The 15,048-nt window shown below is 35.0% G+C and overlaps 1 protein-coding gene across 1 annotated transcript in view; it reads left to right on the top strand.

Annotated features, from left to right (window-relative positions):
• The window catches only part of SCAI (suppressor of cancer cell invasion), a 101,744-nt gene that overhangs the window by 65,484 nt on the left and 21,212 nt on the right, over positions 1-15,048 (top strand). Inside the window, exons 7-14 of the mRNA XM_069474663.1 lie at positions 4,027-4,123; positions 4,568-4,666; positions 4,819-4,971; positions 8,102-8,203; positions 8,449-8,550; positions 9,282-9,360; positions 11,091-11,190; positions 14,873-14,954. Coding sequence (XP_069330764.1) covers positions 4,027-4,123; positions 4,568-4,666; positions 4,819-4,971; positions 8,102-8,203; positions 8,449-8,550; positions 9,282-9,360; positions 11,091-11,190; positions 14,873-14,954 — 814 coding nt within the window. The remainder of the gene's footprint in view (positions 1-4,026; positions 4,124-4,567; positions 4,667-4,818; positions 4,972-8,101; positions 8,204-8,448; positions 8,551-9,281; positions 9,361-11,090; positions 11,191-14,872; positions 14,955-15,048) is intronic.

Genomic DNA, 15,048 nt, shown 5'->3' with positions numbered 1-15,048 from the left:
ACAAGTTCTCTCTTGCACTGTCTCAGCACCTAAGCATTATGTTGAGGCCAGGAGAAATGATACATTCCAGCAGTCACCACGGTGCCTGCCTGTCACTAAGCATAGTCAACACTCAGAACATCTCATTCCATGGGCCCATCCTGCTTAGGAGAAGTGTTGTCACGTGACCACTCATCCTAGGACCTGAAACCCCAACTCTGTTGCAGATGGCCAAGGCTGAACCTAGTCAGAGTTAGATACGGAGAAGGTGAAGTTTCTGAGTACACGAGAGGTCGTAGGGAGATGTTGCCGTTAGCCACCTGGAAGAATGGAGTTTCTCAGGCAAATGGGCAGTTAGTCAGTGTCTTACAAGTAGCGGGCCTGGTAGGTTGGACAAGGTGGAATTCTGGAGTCCAGAGTTTGTCAAGAGCATCATAATTTCAACTTTAGTGATGACAGCATTGAAGTTTTTTAATGTGGGAAAGAATCTAAAATTGAAGGCTTTGGCAGTTCACAGTGGTGGTATTGATGATAACCAGGGCTTGACGTGGACCCTTCCAGTGAGGGTCACGTTTCTTGTGCAGTTTGATATGGAGTCAGCCAATAGGCTATGGCTTTACATTCCTGACATGTTTTACATGCAATGTTTATTTAATACAGGGATAGGCGAACTATGGCCAACATGCCAAATTGGGCCCATGGCCTGTTTTTGTACTGGCTGGCAGATTAGAATCGTTTTTACATTTTCAAAGAGTTGTGAAACAGGAAAAGATGAATATGCTACAGGCATCAAATATGGCCTGCAAAGCTTAAAATGTTTCCTATCTGGCCCTTTATGGAAAGTTTGCCAGTTACATAATTCATGATCTATTGATTCATAGAACCTGTTTTGTCAAAAAAATTAATGGAATTAAGTCATTCATATTTCAGGTATGAATTGACATTGTCCTTCTACTAATTTTATTTCTATTTTGAATTCCACTCCTGACAATGTGGTAGACTAGATAACCTAAAATACTATCAGTTCCAAAACACCTGGAAATGCTGGATAAAATAGAACAATCATCCCTTTAAACGGGCAACTTAGCTGTCAAGAAAGTAAGGAAGTCCCTAGTTCATTTCCTCATTGCTGTGGTGATCTCGCAGGGGAGTAGTTGGTTTTGGTGACATAAAAGAACAATGAAGAGGAAAATTAAAACTAGAAGAAGGGGTGATATATAAGAAGAATTGGTGAAAAAAAGTATCCCCTTGTATCCTAAAACACATATTTTATGAGGTAGTAATAATGGCTCGTTGAGGTTATTAAATGGGGCCAAATCTTGGATAACAATAGCATGAGAGAAGAAAGAGAATAAAGAATTAAGTCATTCTAGGCCGGGCGCTGTGGCTCACGCCTGTAATCCTAGCACTCTGAGAGGCTGAGGCAGGAGGATCACTCAAGGTCAGGAGTTCGAGACCAGCCTGTGCAAGAGCGACACCCTGTCTCTACCAAAAATGGAAAGAAATGATCTGGAAAGCTAAAAATATATATAGGAAAAAATTAGCTGGGCATGGTGGCACATGCCTGTAGTCCCAGCTACTCAGAGGCTGAGGCAGAAGGATTGCTTAAGCCCAGTAGTTTGAGGTTGCTGTGAGCTTGACGCCATGGCACTCTAGCCCGGGCAAAAGAGTGAGACTCTTGTCTCAAAAAAAAAAAAAAGAATTAAGTCATTCTAATAAGATCCATTTATTGTTCAGAAAAAGCATAGAGTAAATAATTTGTTAATATTCTAAGAAAAGTATACTTAATATAAGGAGAATGTGTAACTTCAGAACAGATAGAATGAATCATTATAATGGAAGACAGGAAAGGAAAATATACCTCAAGAAGTATAAATAGCACAAAATAATAAAGTAGAAACAAGTCTAAATATGGTGGTAATCAGTGAGTGAAAGTGATATAAACTTCCATTTCAAAGACAGACATTGTCAGTATGCCTTTTTTAGAAAAACCTGGTAGCATACTGTTTATAAGAAATCCTTCAAAGATATAAGTTACATAAAAAAAGGTAAATAAGACAGATACTAAGGGGGAAAATATGCCAGTATGTATTATTTTTATTTAAGGCAGAAAATATTAAGGATAGAGGTTTACTCCATAATGATAAAAGAAACAATTAAGGAAAACAGAAAAATTCTAAACTTATATATAACCAATAGTGTAGCATTATAATAAAGCAAAAAGTGGAGAAATTAATAAATGATCTAATATATATGGGAATTTTTGATATACCATATTTAATACCTTATATATCAAGAAGATAAGAAATTATAAGACATGAGTAACAAAAACTTGTTCCAACTTACAGAAAACTGTATGCAACAATAAGTAAATGTATGTTATTTTCAAGCTTATATGAAACTTTTGTGAAGTTGACTTATATTTGCCACAGAACAAATTTAATACAAGGTTCAATTAATTTTCAAGTATGTGTTCTTTAACCATTGTATGATTCTATTATAAACAGGAATAAAACAGAGTTTAAGAAATTTGTCAATTAGTGATACATTTCTAAATAACTCATTCAAAGAAGAATTTTAAAAAAATTTTATTATGGAAAGTGTCAAACATATACACAAAATACACTGTTGTAAAGTATTTGTGATGTGGGATATGGAAAGCAGGAAGTGGAAGTTGAAATTGTCAGATTTGAATTGATAAGGGGTAAGTGTAAAGTGTCAGGCTTGAACGAGTACAATATTGACTGTAAACGACATTTGATAAGTTTAGGATGCACATTGCTACTCCTAGCAATCACTAAAAGAACAATAACACAGAATAAGTGTAACTAAGAAGCCAATAGATGATATAAAAAGAAACATTAAAAAATATTTGGTTAACCAAAAAGAAAGCAAGAAAGGAACAAAAGAGGAACAACAAAAAGAGAAGGGATAAACAGGAAACAAATAGCAAGGTGGTAGACAAAAACCTAGCCAAACAGTAACAATATTAAATGTAAATGGTACAAGGTAGAGATTGTCAAAGTGGGTAAAAAAAAAAAAGCAAGATTTAATGATACACTGTCTACAACAGATGAATTTAAATAAAAAGACAGGCTGGCACCATGGCTTATGCCTGTAATCACAGTGCTTTGGGGAGGCCGAGGCAGGAAGATTACTTGAGGCCAGGAGTTCAAGACCACCCTGGGCAACATAGCAAGACTCCACCTTTGAAAATAAAAATTAAAAAAAAAAAATCAGGCATGGTGGCTCTTGCCCTAGTCCTAGCTACTTGGCAGGCTGAAGTGGGAAGATTGCTTGAACCCAGGAGTTCAAGGTCGCAATGAGCTATGATTGATTGCACCACTGCAGTATAGCCTAAGCAATAGAAAAAGACCCTATCGCTAAAAAATATATATGCTAAAAAAAAAAAAAGACACAGATAATTGAAAGTAGACAGATGAAAAAGATATGATATACAAACAGTAAACATGAGAAAGCTGTCTTGATTGTTAATATTAGAAAAATGAGATTTTGAGACAAAGAATGTTCTTCCTGGAGTTCTTTTCACCTCATATTTTCCGTAGTCTTTTACTGTTCCTTGCTATCTTAACTTAAACATTTATCACTTTCTCTAGAAAGCCTTTTCTCACCCAGTCCTTTGGACTCAAAATAGCATCATTTATTTCTCCTGTTATTATATTTATTCCAGTGTGTTTTAAGTATTTATTTGTCTCCTGTATATTTTAAGTACTTTTCTGTCTGTAAGATCTGTGAAGAAGGAACTCTGTCTATAGATTTTTTTAAAACCTTTTATGTTAGCATTTAGCATAGTGCCTTACACTCCTAAGTTCTCAATAGATATTTGTTGAATGAATGAATATGTGGATGAACAGCTTAATGAGTCAGTAAGAAATATGTCAAAAAGACTGTATGATTATATATAGAAATGTTTATAATTGCAAAAAAGATGAAAAGAGTTTTAAAAGCCATCAGAAAAATGGAAAAATCAAAAAAGTATATCTTCTTTTTTAACTTAATGAGTTATTTTTTATTTATCTATTGTAGACCTGAGTTGGTAGTTAAGAAGCTACGGTACTATGCAAGATTTATAGTAGTTTGTCTTCTTCTCAACAAAATGGATGTTGTGAAGGATCTGGTAAAGGTAAATGTGCTTTAAAGTAATTAGAATCTAATCTCTAATTGTATATGGATAATTTTATTTCTTAAAAATAGATTTTACATTAAAATAATTTTGATGTATCTAAATAATTACAACATTCAAAGTATAATAACTTCTGACATGGGTTATGATAGAAAATATTTTTAATTTTCTTCTGACTTTTCTATTAATTGATTGCCAACGTAGCACTGAGTAGGAAATGGATCTCTGTAAAGATCTTATTTGATGTGTATCATTCTGGAGTTTGAGATTTTGAAGCAAATCCGTGTAGTTTTTATTCTTTGTTTTTGGTTATAATTGGGACTGTCTATTGATAATAATTAAACGTCTTAACTATATCAGTTTCTGTCAGAAATATGGTATAGTATAGCTATGTATTTTTATGGAATTTTTAGTAACACTTTTTTTGTGATATTTTAAAATCAGGAATTGTCAGATGAAATTGAAGATTATACTCACCGCTTTAATACTGAAGACCAAGTGGAATGGAACTTGGTGCTTCAAGAAGTAGCAGCTTTCATTGAGGTCAGTTTTTGACTGGAAAGATAGATCATAATTATGAATAAATAAATGGCTATGTGGTTTATGTTTTTGTTGTGTGCATATGTCAAGAAGAAACATTAACTTAGATTGATATTTTGTCTTGCTCATTAACTTCTTACTGCTTTTTTCTTTAGGCGGACCCTGTAATGGTATTGAATGATGATAATACCATTGTTATCACATCTAATCGCCTGGCTGAAACGGGAGCCCCATTGCTGGAACAGGGCATGATCGTTGGACAGTTGTCTCTGGCTGATGCACTCATTATTGGTAATTGTAATAATCAGGTAAAGAATTGTGAAGGAATTATGCTTAAAATTTGCTTTGAAACATAATGCTCTTGATTATAACGGCAGGGATAATAAGGATATTTATTTCCTTATAAATATCCTGACATCCATCTGTGAGGAAATGGTTAATTAAATTATGGTATGTGCATATGAGGACTATATTACAGACATTTAAATGGTTTAGAAAGAATTTTTAATAACTAGGAAACTCATGATACGGTAAATGAAAATAAATTTTTCAGGGAGCTATGTAAACAGGATTATTTCATATATGTTAGAATGTCTATATACATATATGTACAGGAAAAAGACTAGGAAGTAATTTACAAATATCTAAAAGATTTATTTCTGAATAGCAGAATTATAGGTGATTTTTATGTTGTTCTTTACAACTTTCTGAAGTTTCCAAAATTTCTATATATTACTTTTCCAGTTAGGAGGAGTTATTTTTGAGTACATTTGTCAAAACTGAATTTCAAATACATTTTTTCTGACAGAATAGTCCCATAATGTTGGGGATTTAATGTACTGGAAATGTCATTTACTGGAATTTATTGGACATTGGAAAAGTCACCAGCAAAGACATTTTTCTATTTATGTTATTTACACAAGTTTTAAGTTCGAATCCTATCCTTACATCTGTCATTTTTGTTATTCTTTTTTTTTTTTATAATTTTTTAAAATAAATTTTAATATTCTTTCTTTTTTTCTTTTTCTTTTCTTTTCTTTTTTTTTGAGACAGAGCCTCACTCTGTTGCTGGGGCTAAAGTGCCATGGCCTCAGCCTAGCTCACAGCAACCTCAAATTCCTGGGCTTAAGCAATCCTTCTGCCTCAGCCTCCCAAGTAGCTGGGACTACAGGCATGCTCCACCATGCCCGGCTAATTTTTCTATATATATTTTTAGTTGTCCATATAATTTATTTCCATTTTTAGTAGAGACGGGATCTTGCTGTTGCTCAGGCTGGTCTCGAACTCCTGAGCTCAAACGATCCACCCGCCTCGGCCTCCCAGAGTGCTAGGATTACAGGTGTTATTCTTAAATTACTCTAGTACTCCTCCGTTTTTGGCTTTTATGGCCCTTATTTTGCAAATTTCTACTGTAAAACTTTTTTGAGTCCAGGCATGATGGTTCACGCCTACAATCCTAGCACTTTGGGAAGCTAAGGTGGGGTGATTGCTAGGGGCCAGGAGTTTGAGGCCAGCCTGAGCAACATAGCAAGACCCTGTCTCTACAAAAAATTTTTAAAATTAGTTGGGTGTAGTGGTACACTCCCGTGGTCCCAGCAACTTGGGAGGCTGAGGCAGGAGGATCTCTTGAGCCCAGGAGGTTGAGGTTGCCATGAGCTATGATCCAGCTACTGCACTCTAGCCAGGCAGCAGGAAGAGCACGTGTCATGGCCTGTCGTGCAGAGGGGGTGTGAATAGTATAAAACATTAATAGAAGGCTAAACTGGCTGGAACTGAGAGAACAGTGGGAACCACAAGAGGAAAGATAGGTAGGCCTGTATTAACAGGGACTGGTAGTGAATGTTCAGTACTTTGCATCCTAAGTGTGTTGGAAAATTAGCAAAGGGTTTGATGCGAAGGGAGGAGCATGATGAGGCCTGTGCTGTGAAAAGACCATTTTGATTACAGTTGTGGAGAACAGATTGGAGCCAAATGGGGGTGGCAGAGCAGTTGGGAAATTGTCGTACTAATCTTGGTGAATGATAATATATTATACTAACAGGGTAGTGGTGATAATGGGGCAGTGGAGTTAGTTTCTAGAGATATGTAGGAGGTACAACCGATAGCCTTTGATATTTGGTTGGATGTGGAAGTAAAGAGGTGTCAGAGATGACTCTTGGGTTTCTAGTTTGTTGTTCAGGTAGATAGTATCAGTCACTGAACCTGATTTCATGGTTTGGGAAGTAAGAAACCCACCTACAAAGGAGACTATAGAGAAGGATAATTAAGGGACAGAGAGTGGGGAGCTGAAGGACTAGAGGAATTTGACCCAATTAAGGAATAGGAAGTGGAGAAGTTCAAGTGATGTCTGGCATAAGACATCAGATAAGGATCATCAGGCTTGAAGTATGACGTGTGATGTCCTTTTTTGAAGTAAAAATAATCTGGTTTAAGAGAGGTAGCTATTCTCAGGTTAAAACAGGGACCTGTAAATGTACTGTGTATAGTGTTTGTTCCTTAAAACCTTCATGCAGCCAAAAGTGTTAGTTATACCCTAGAACATGTATTCTCATTTATATACCTCATTTTAGACAAAGTACAAAGGACACATAACCTAGGTTATTATCTTTAAGTCCTGGGGGAGGGGTCTTGTTTTATCCTCTTGGGTAGAGGTAACTGATAGTGAATGTGTGAAACTTAAGGGTAGTTTTGTCACATTTCAGAAACTCAAGTTGAGACATCAAGCATGGTGAGAGAATCCCATCTTTGTGACTTTGCTTTGTGAAATTTTGAGGAAAATTTAACTTTTTGCTTTGTCTGCTTAAAAATATATTAAATGAGTTAAATATTTGAAAGTCTAGTGAATAATCTCATAAACTGATTTTCACCTTAAATAATTCCTCTTTATTTTATTTCATAGAAACAGGTACTTTTGAAAATTCTCATCTCTTTGTTTTATCCTCCTGTGCCTATCTGAAGTTCTATATAAGTATTATTAAAAATGGAAAAAGATGCTGTCTTAAATATCATATAGTGGCAACACATATTAGAGATTATAAAGTATGGGTCACATCCATATCATAGCCTAGCTAATTTGCCAAAAGTTAACATGTTTTGTAGGACCTAATATAGTCTCTGTGTTTCATTAGCTGTGTTTTGTTTTGTTTTGTTTTGTTTTGTTTTTAAAAATACCTGAGGCAATTGATGGATCAGTAGAGGTGTAGATAGATGGGGTATGTGATAAAAACAAATATAAAAAATGTTAATTATAAGATAGAGATGATGGTGTCACTGTACAATTCTTCCAACCTTTTTGTCTTTTGAAAATTTTCATGGTGAAATGTTAGAGAATAAGATAACCAGTGTCCTGAAGTACACATGAAAGTCAAGAGTAACAATGTGATGAAAGACTTCAAGGTCTGTGTGCTGCATTAAAGGCCAGGTTTGTTTTCCTTGCAGGTTAAGTTCAGTGAACTCACTGTTGACATGTTCCGGATGTTGCAAGCGCTGGAAAGGGAGCCAATGAATTTAGCCTCCCAGATGAATAAACCAGGAATGCAGGTGATCTTCTCCCTACTTTTGCAAATGTGGTAACCCTCTGGCTGCTTCCGCTCCTCATACTCAACAAATGCTACAAATGTGAATAAGAATTCCCTTGATGAGAAATGGAGAAATAGAGAAGCACAATTATAGTAACATTGAGTAAAAAGAAGAATATTTGATAAAGAGGATAGCGAAAACAGGCATTGATAATTCATCTGTCAAGTATAGGTTGTCTATATATTGTTTTCTATGTGTAAATGCAGGAATCAGCTGACAAGCCAACCAGACGAGAAAACCCCCACAAGTATCTGCTTTACAAACCAACCTTCAGCCAACTGTACACATTCTTAGCAGCGTCTTTTAAGGTATGTGTGATCCAGTACTTTTTACTCTGTGAGGAAAATGTGCCCTAAATAAAATCTGAGAGACATTCTTTTCTTTGACTATTTGATTCAAGAGTCTATGAAAATGAAAAACTGCCTCTAAAATAATGATCCTATTCATAGCTTTTTTGGAATGAAAATTTCTTACGATGTTGTGAATGTTCCTTATTAATTAATGAAAATGTTGATTAATTATCATGCTCCTTTCTCAAAGTTTTTATGATTCAACTACTTTAGGTGTAACAGTCAATTCAGAAGTGACAAGAGCAGAGTGCCTAGGCATCTTATGTATTCAGGCAGCTCTGTGAAACATTTTGATCATCTGAAAGATCTATGTGAAATAGAATTCTTCCCAAAATTTATATAGAGAAATCCATAGAAAGAATTTTGTCTTTTAGACCTACAGTCAGGATCTCCTCCATTTCAAGTTTTCAGAGAGCATTCTCTAAATGATGGGGTTTTTGAATCAGACACATCTTCACAACTTCTGGCAATAGTTATAGATTATAGATTAATAATGAATCTTTGCTGTGTGTATAGTTTTAAGTCAGAACCAGCAAGAGTGACTCTTCTCTCGGAAAAGACAATATGTTGAATTAGGTTGAATTAGGTTCTTGTTTTCCTCACAACTTTAAAATGTCATGAACTTTAAATAAAGCTGTGTTGTTTTTTTCTGTTTGTTGTTTTGTATGTGTGATTTTCTTTAATTTCAGGAGCTGCCTGCCAATAGTGTGCTTCTGATTTACCTGTCAGCCACTGGCGTTTTCCCCACAGGTCGTTCTGATAGTGAAGGTATAATAAAGGAATGCTCCCTGTCGTGAGCAGGGCTTGAACTCTCTTTATTTTCTACAAGATGATGGCCCAGGGCCCACAGACCATCTCAGGCTTTCTAGATAGGTGATCAAATTTGAAACCTGGTCTATTTGTTGAATTGGCAATCTTATAGATACCTCAGTCTCTTTTGTCTCCTGAAATATTATATGGTGAAGCTCATCAATTTTCTTCTAAATCATGAGAAAATTCACATATTCAGTGCTTGTTTCACTATCAAATTTTCCAAAAGCATAATATCTATACATATATAGATGTATGCAAGGAGTTTGATGTTTTAAATTTGAAAGGATGATGGAATAAGTAAGTCTAATTATCTATTTCGCATCAATGAATTTTTCTCAACCTTTAGTGCATTAGGGAATTTGGTCAGTGGCTACATTATGGCTGAAAGTCTTTGTAGAAATCAGTGTACTTTTGTAACTGTGAAAGTTCAAGCCCTTGTCATGATTTTGTTTTCTGTTCTTTTCCTTTATTTTGTTTTATGTTTTCAATCTGTAGAATATTGGGATGCTGTTTCAGAATAAAAACTTAAAACTGTCCAGAGTATATATGAGTCCAGAAATTTATCAGAATAGATGAGTAACTTGGATGTAAATAAGATAATTAAATCTCTGTCTAGGCCCAAAAAAAAAAAAAAATTGTCTTAGCATTCTTAACATTTTCCTCCTCATCTGTTTGTTGAAATTTGCATTCCTTTATACAATGCATGTCCCTGCCATCTTCCGTGCATGACCTACAGATTCTCCTAAATGTTAAAATGAAAACAAAACAAATCTCTTTAGTCTTTTCATTGCAGTAATTTTTTAAGGGATAAAGTAGAACACTTAACATTAAAAGTGATGCAAAATCTTAAACTAGTTTTTTTGTAATAAAGCTAGTAATTTTATTTACAAATAATTATTTTTATGTCTTATAATATATACTGTTAAAGCAGATTTTCTGGGTCCGTGCCTAACATATTGACCTCTTATTTTACTTTTTTCAAAGTACAATAGGTAAAAACTCAGTGGTCCTTTAAGAGAGATTATCCGAACATCCCATAGCTGCTATTCCATTTAGATAAGAGTTTAGCTAACTCATATGAATCCAGTAAGAAAAAGCTAACTTCAAAACCAGAACTAAAGTGGCTGATATAATAGTAACAATAATGGATTTTTCACAAACTAAAATTTGGCAGTACTTTTCTTAAAAATGAAGCTTTTTACAAAGAGAATTTTCAAATTCTATTCAAATTTTTTCCTAAATTTTACAATTAGTGGCTCATTTAAAATTATAGTTATTTAAGAGATTAAGATTTCATTCTGCAACTTTCTTTTTAAAATAATTTTGTTAAACCTAAAATTTTAATGAAATGACCTTGAAATGAAAAGGTCATTTTGGACATCCCCCATCTCCATCCTTTTGTTACCCAGAATAATGGGATGCAGTAGATTCTTGTTTTGTTTCTCATTATATTCTGTTTGAAGAACTGATGAATAATTAAATGATTTTTTAAAATGTTGAAACAGACAACATGGTGAAATCATTTAAGTACTGCATTAAATTAAAATGTTTACTTTTAAAATAAAATGTTTTGTAATTATCTTTCCTTGTGTCAATGAGAGATTCACACAATACTTTTGTATTTGAACAGCAGATCAATGATACTCTTCAACTGAAGTCTAGGATTCTTCCCTTTGTTTCTATAGGTCCTTACGATTTTGGAGGTGTACTTACTAATAGTAACCGAGATATTATAAATGGAGATGCCATCCATAAACGAAATCAATCCCACAAGGAAATGCACTGGTATGTATTCTGGTGTCTCTCCCTATCATAGAAATTATAGCTCTGTCTATAAATATAAAAAATATTAGGTGAAATGGGGACTTTTTTCAAGTACTAGAAAGGTTCCCTTAGACCACTATTAATAATACTTATTTGAACTCCAGCAATATTTGAGGCTCTGACTATCCTAGGAAATTAGAATTTTTGGTTGCTATTCATTCATTGAACAAATATTTTATTTAGTATATATTATATGTCAAGCACTCTTCAATCACTGGAAATATATCAGTGCACAAAATTGTATTCTAGTAGGAGACAATGCATGTATACATAAGTAAATAATATGTCAAGATATGATACATTTTAACATCAGTATGAACTTTATATAAGGATCCTTTGGAAAGAACTTATTTTCATCTTGTGGGTTTTTTTTTTTTTTTGAGACAGAGACTCGATCCGTTACATATAAAGTTCCTTTGGTTCGATATAGCACAAATGAACTTAATTATATGATTTCGAATAGAATTTCATCTATGAAAGTTTGCTCTTTTTCCAAACACAACACCTTCACTGCTTGGGTCATTATTGGCTCTAGAGTTTCTCTAGCTGAGAGAAAGCAATCTTGTTATAAAGAAAACTTGACTGGTCTGAAACTACATTTCTAATACAGATTGAATATCCCTCATCTGAAATGCTTGGGACCAGAAATATTTCAGGTTTTGGATGTTTTCAGATTTTGGAATATTAGCATATACATAATGAGACATCTTGGGGATGGGACTCAAGTCTAAACATGAAATTCATATACACCTCATACACATAGTGTAAAGATAGTTTTATTTTTTCCTTTGGGATGCTGAATAAACTGTGTTGTATGCATGGTCTTGCTCTGTCGCCCTGGGTAGAGTACAGTAGCATCATCGTACCTCACTGCAACCTTAAACTCCTGAGCTTAAGTGATCCTCTTTCCTCGGCCTCCGGAGTAGCCGAGTAGCTGGGACTATAGGCACACACCACAACGCCCAGCTAATTTTTCTATTTTTAGTAGAGACAGGGTCTCACTTTTGCTCAGGATGGTCTTGAACTCCTGAGCTCAAGAAATCCTCCCACCCTGGTCTTCCAGAATGCTAGAATTACAGGCCTGAGCCACCGTATCCGGCCATGTGCATGTGTTTTGACTATAACCTGTAACATGAGGTCAGATATAGAATTTTCCACTTGTCGTGTTATGTCTGCTCTCAGAAAGTTTTGCATTTTGTAGCTTTTTGCATTTTGGATTTTCAGATTAGAGATGCTTACCCTGTACTGCATAATCTCACTTATATGTAGATATAAAGAAGTCAAACTCATAGAAGCAGACAGTAGAGTGGTGGTTGCCAGGGGCTAGGGGTCGCGGGAAATGAAGAGAGATGGTCAGAGGGTAAAACCTTTCAGTTATAAGATGAATAAGATCTAACGTACAGCATGTTGTCAGTAGTTAATACTGTATTACTTACTTGAAATTTGCTAAAAGAGTAGATCTTAAGTGTCCTCATCACCCACACACACACAGATACATACAAAGGGTAGCTATGTGTGGGGATGGATGTGTTGATTAATTTGATCATGGTACTCACTACACAATGTATGCATATATCAAATAATCATGTTTTATACCTTTAATGTATACAATTTTTATTAAGAAAAGAAAGAAAAACCATTTAAAATATATTGAGGTTTGATGATATTGTTCCTTGAAACATCATTTTATGTATTTACATTTACATTAATATCTATACACATATACACGTTGTCTCCTAAGCCTTGGGAAAGAGAGCATGCCAGCAGTGGCTCTCAAATATAATCCATGTTACTGGACTTCAGCCTTTGGGTTCAGTAGGTCTTCTGTAGGCCAGTGAATCTCCATGTTTAACAGGCACCCTTGTGATTCTGATGCAAATGTCCAGAGGAAACATAAAGGATAGTAAAAGAGGGTTCCCTACTTGTTGTCTGCAATATTAATATTAATATTGTGGATAGCCATATGGAGGAGACTGAAACAGGATCCACACCTTTCACCTCTCACAAAAATCAACTCACAATGGATAACAGACTTAAACCTAAGGCATGAAACTATAAGAATTCTAGAAGAAAACGTTGGAAATACTCTTCTAGACATTGGCCTAGGCAAAGAATTTATGAAGAGAAGACCCCAAAGGCAATCACAGCAACAACAAAAATAAATAAATGGGACCTGCTCAAATTAAAAAGCTTCTGCACAGCCAAAGAAACTATCACGAGAGTGAACAGAACCTACAGAATGGGAGAAGATAATTCGCATGCTACACATCCGATAAAGGGCTGATAACTAGAATCTATTTAGAACTCAGAAAAACCAGCAAGAAAAAATCAAACGACCCTATCAAAAAGTGGACAAAGGACATGAACAGAAACTTTTCAAAAGAAGATAGAATAATGGCCAAAAACATATGAAAAAATGCTCAACATCTCTAATCATCAGGGAAATGCAAATCAAAACCACACTGAGATATCACTTATCTCCAGTGAGAATGGCCTTTATCAAAAAGTCTCAAAACAATAAATGTTGGCGTGGATGTAGAGAGATAGGAACACTCATACACTGCTGGTGGGACTGCAAACTAGTGCAACCTCTGTGGAAAGCAATATGGAGATACCGCAAAGAGATACAAGTAGATCTACCATTTAATCCAGCAGTCCCATTACTGGGCATCTACCCAAAAGAACAAAAGACATTCTATAAAAAAGACATCTGCACTCGAATGTTTATAATCGCACAATTCACAATTGCAAAGATGTGGAAACAACCCAAGTGCCCATCAATACATGAGTGTATTAATAAAATGTGGTATATGTATACCATGGAGCACTATTCAGCTATAAGAAACAATGGTGACCTAGCACCTCTTGTATTATCCTCTATAGAGCTGGAATCCATTCTACTGAGTGAAGTATCCCAAGAATGGAAAAATAAGCACCACATGTACTCACCATCAAATTGGTTTTAACTGATCAACACCTAAGTGCACATATAGGAATAACATTCATCAGGCGTCGGGCAGATGGGGGGGATGGGCATATACACACATAATGAGTGCGATGTGCACTGTCTGGGGGATGGACGTGCTTGAAGCTCTGATTTGGGGGCGGGGGGAAGGAGGGCAAGGGCAATATATATAACCTAAACATTTATACCCCCATAATATGCTGAAATTAAAAATATATATTACAATATTAAGATGTTACTTGAAATATTAAAAATCTTTAAAATAGAGATTTTGAAGATTCATTGAAACACAAATCTGGTTGTGTTATTACATCTTATTTTCAAAACATGTTTTTAGGAGGAGCTTTTAAATATGAAACAAGTACCTACTTGCTGACTTCTGAGGTTTTCATTCTGTATGTTTAGTCATCTTTAAATATATAGACTTCTCTTTAGCTTAGATATTCTTCAACAATAATTATTTCTAAACTTTTTGTTTAAAATAAAACTGACTTGGCTATCCCAGTAAATAGAGACTTTTTTTGTCCTTTGCTTAATTAATCTTTGGTTTTTTTCTCAGTGCTATGATGAAAAGGAGATATATACAGATATATGCAGATCAAACTGAAGAATAAGATGTCTGAGACTTGGCCGACTTAGTTATACAATTCTTCATTGTTGTTGTTGTTGTTATTCCAGCCTTCATCCTGGAGATCTCTATCCTTTCACCAGGAAGCCTCTGTTTATCATTGTGGATTCATCCAATAGTGTTGCATACAAGGTGAGTTCCCTGATGGCTGTTGCACACATTAGACATTATGGCACCAGCCCAAGGGTACCCACTCTTAATGTGTGCCTTTTTATTTTGCTTTACT

The sequence above is a fragment of the Eulemur rufifrons genome, chromosome 7 (genome assembly GCF_041146395.1).
Source record: "Eulemur rufifrons isolate Redbay chromosome 7, OSU_ERuf_1, whole genome shotgun sequence".
In the NCBI taxonomy this organism is placed as follows: Eukaryota; Metazoa; Chordata; class Mammalia; order Primates; family Lemuridae; genus Eulemur; species Eulemur rufifrons.
This window is presented reverse-complemented; position numbering and strand designations above follow the sequence as displayed.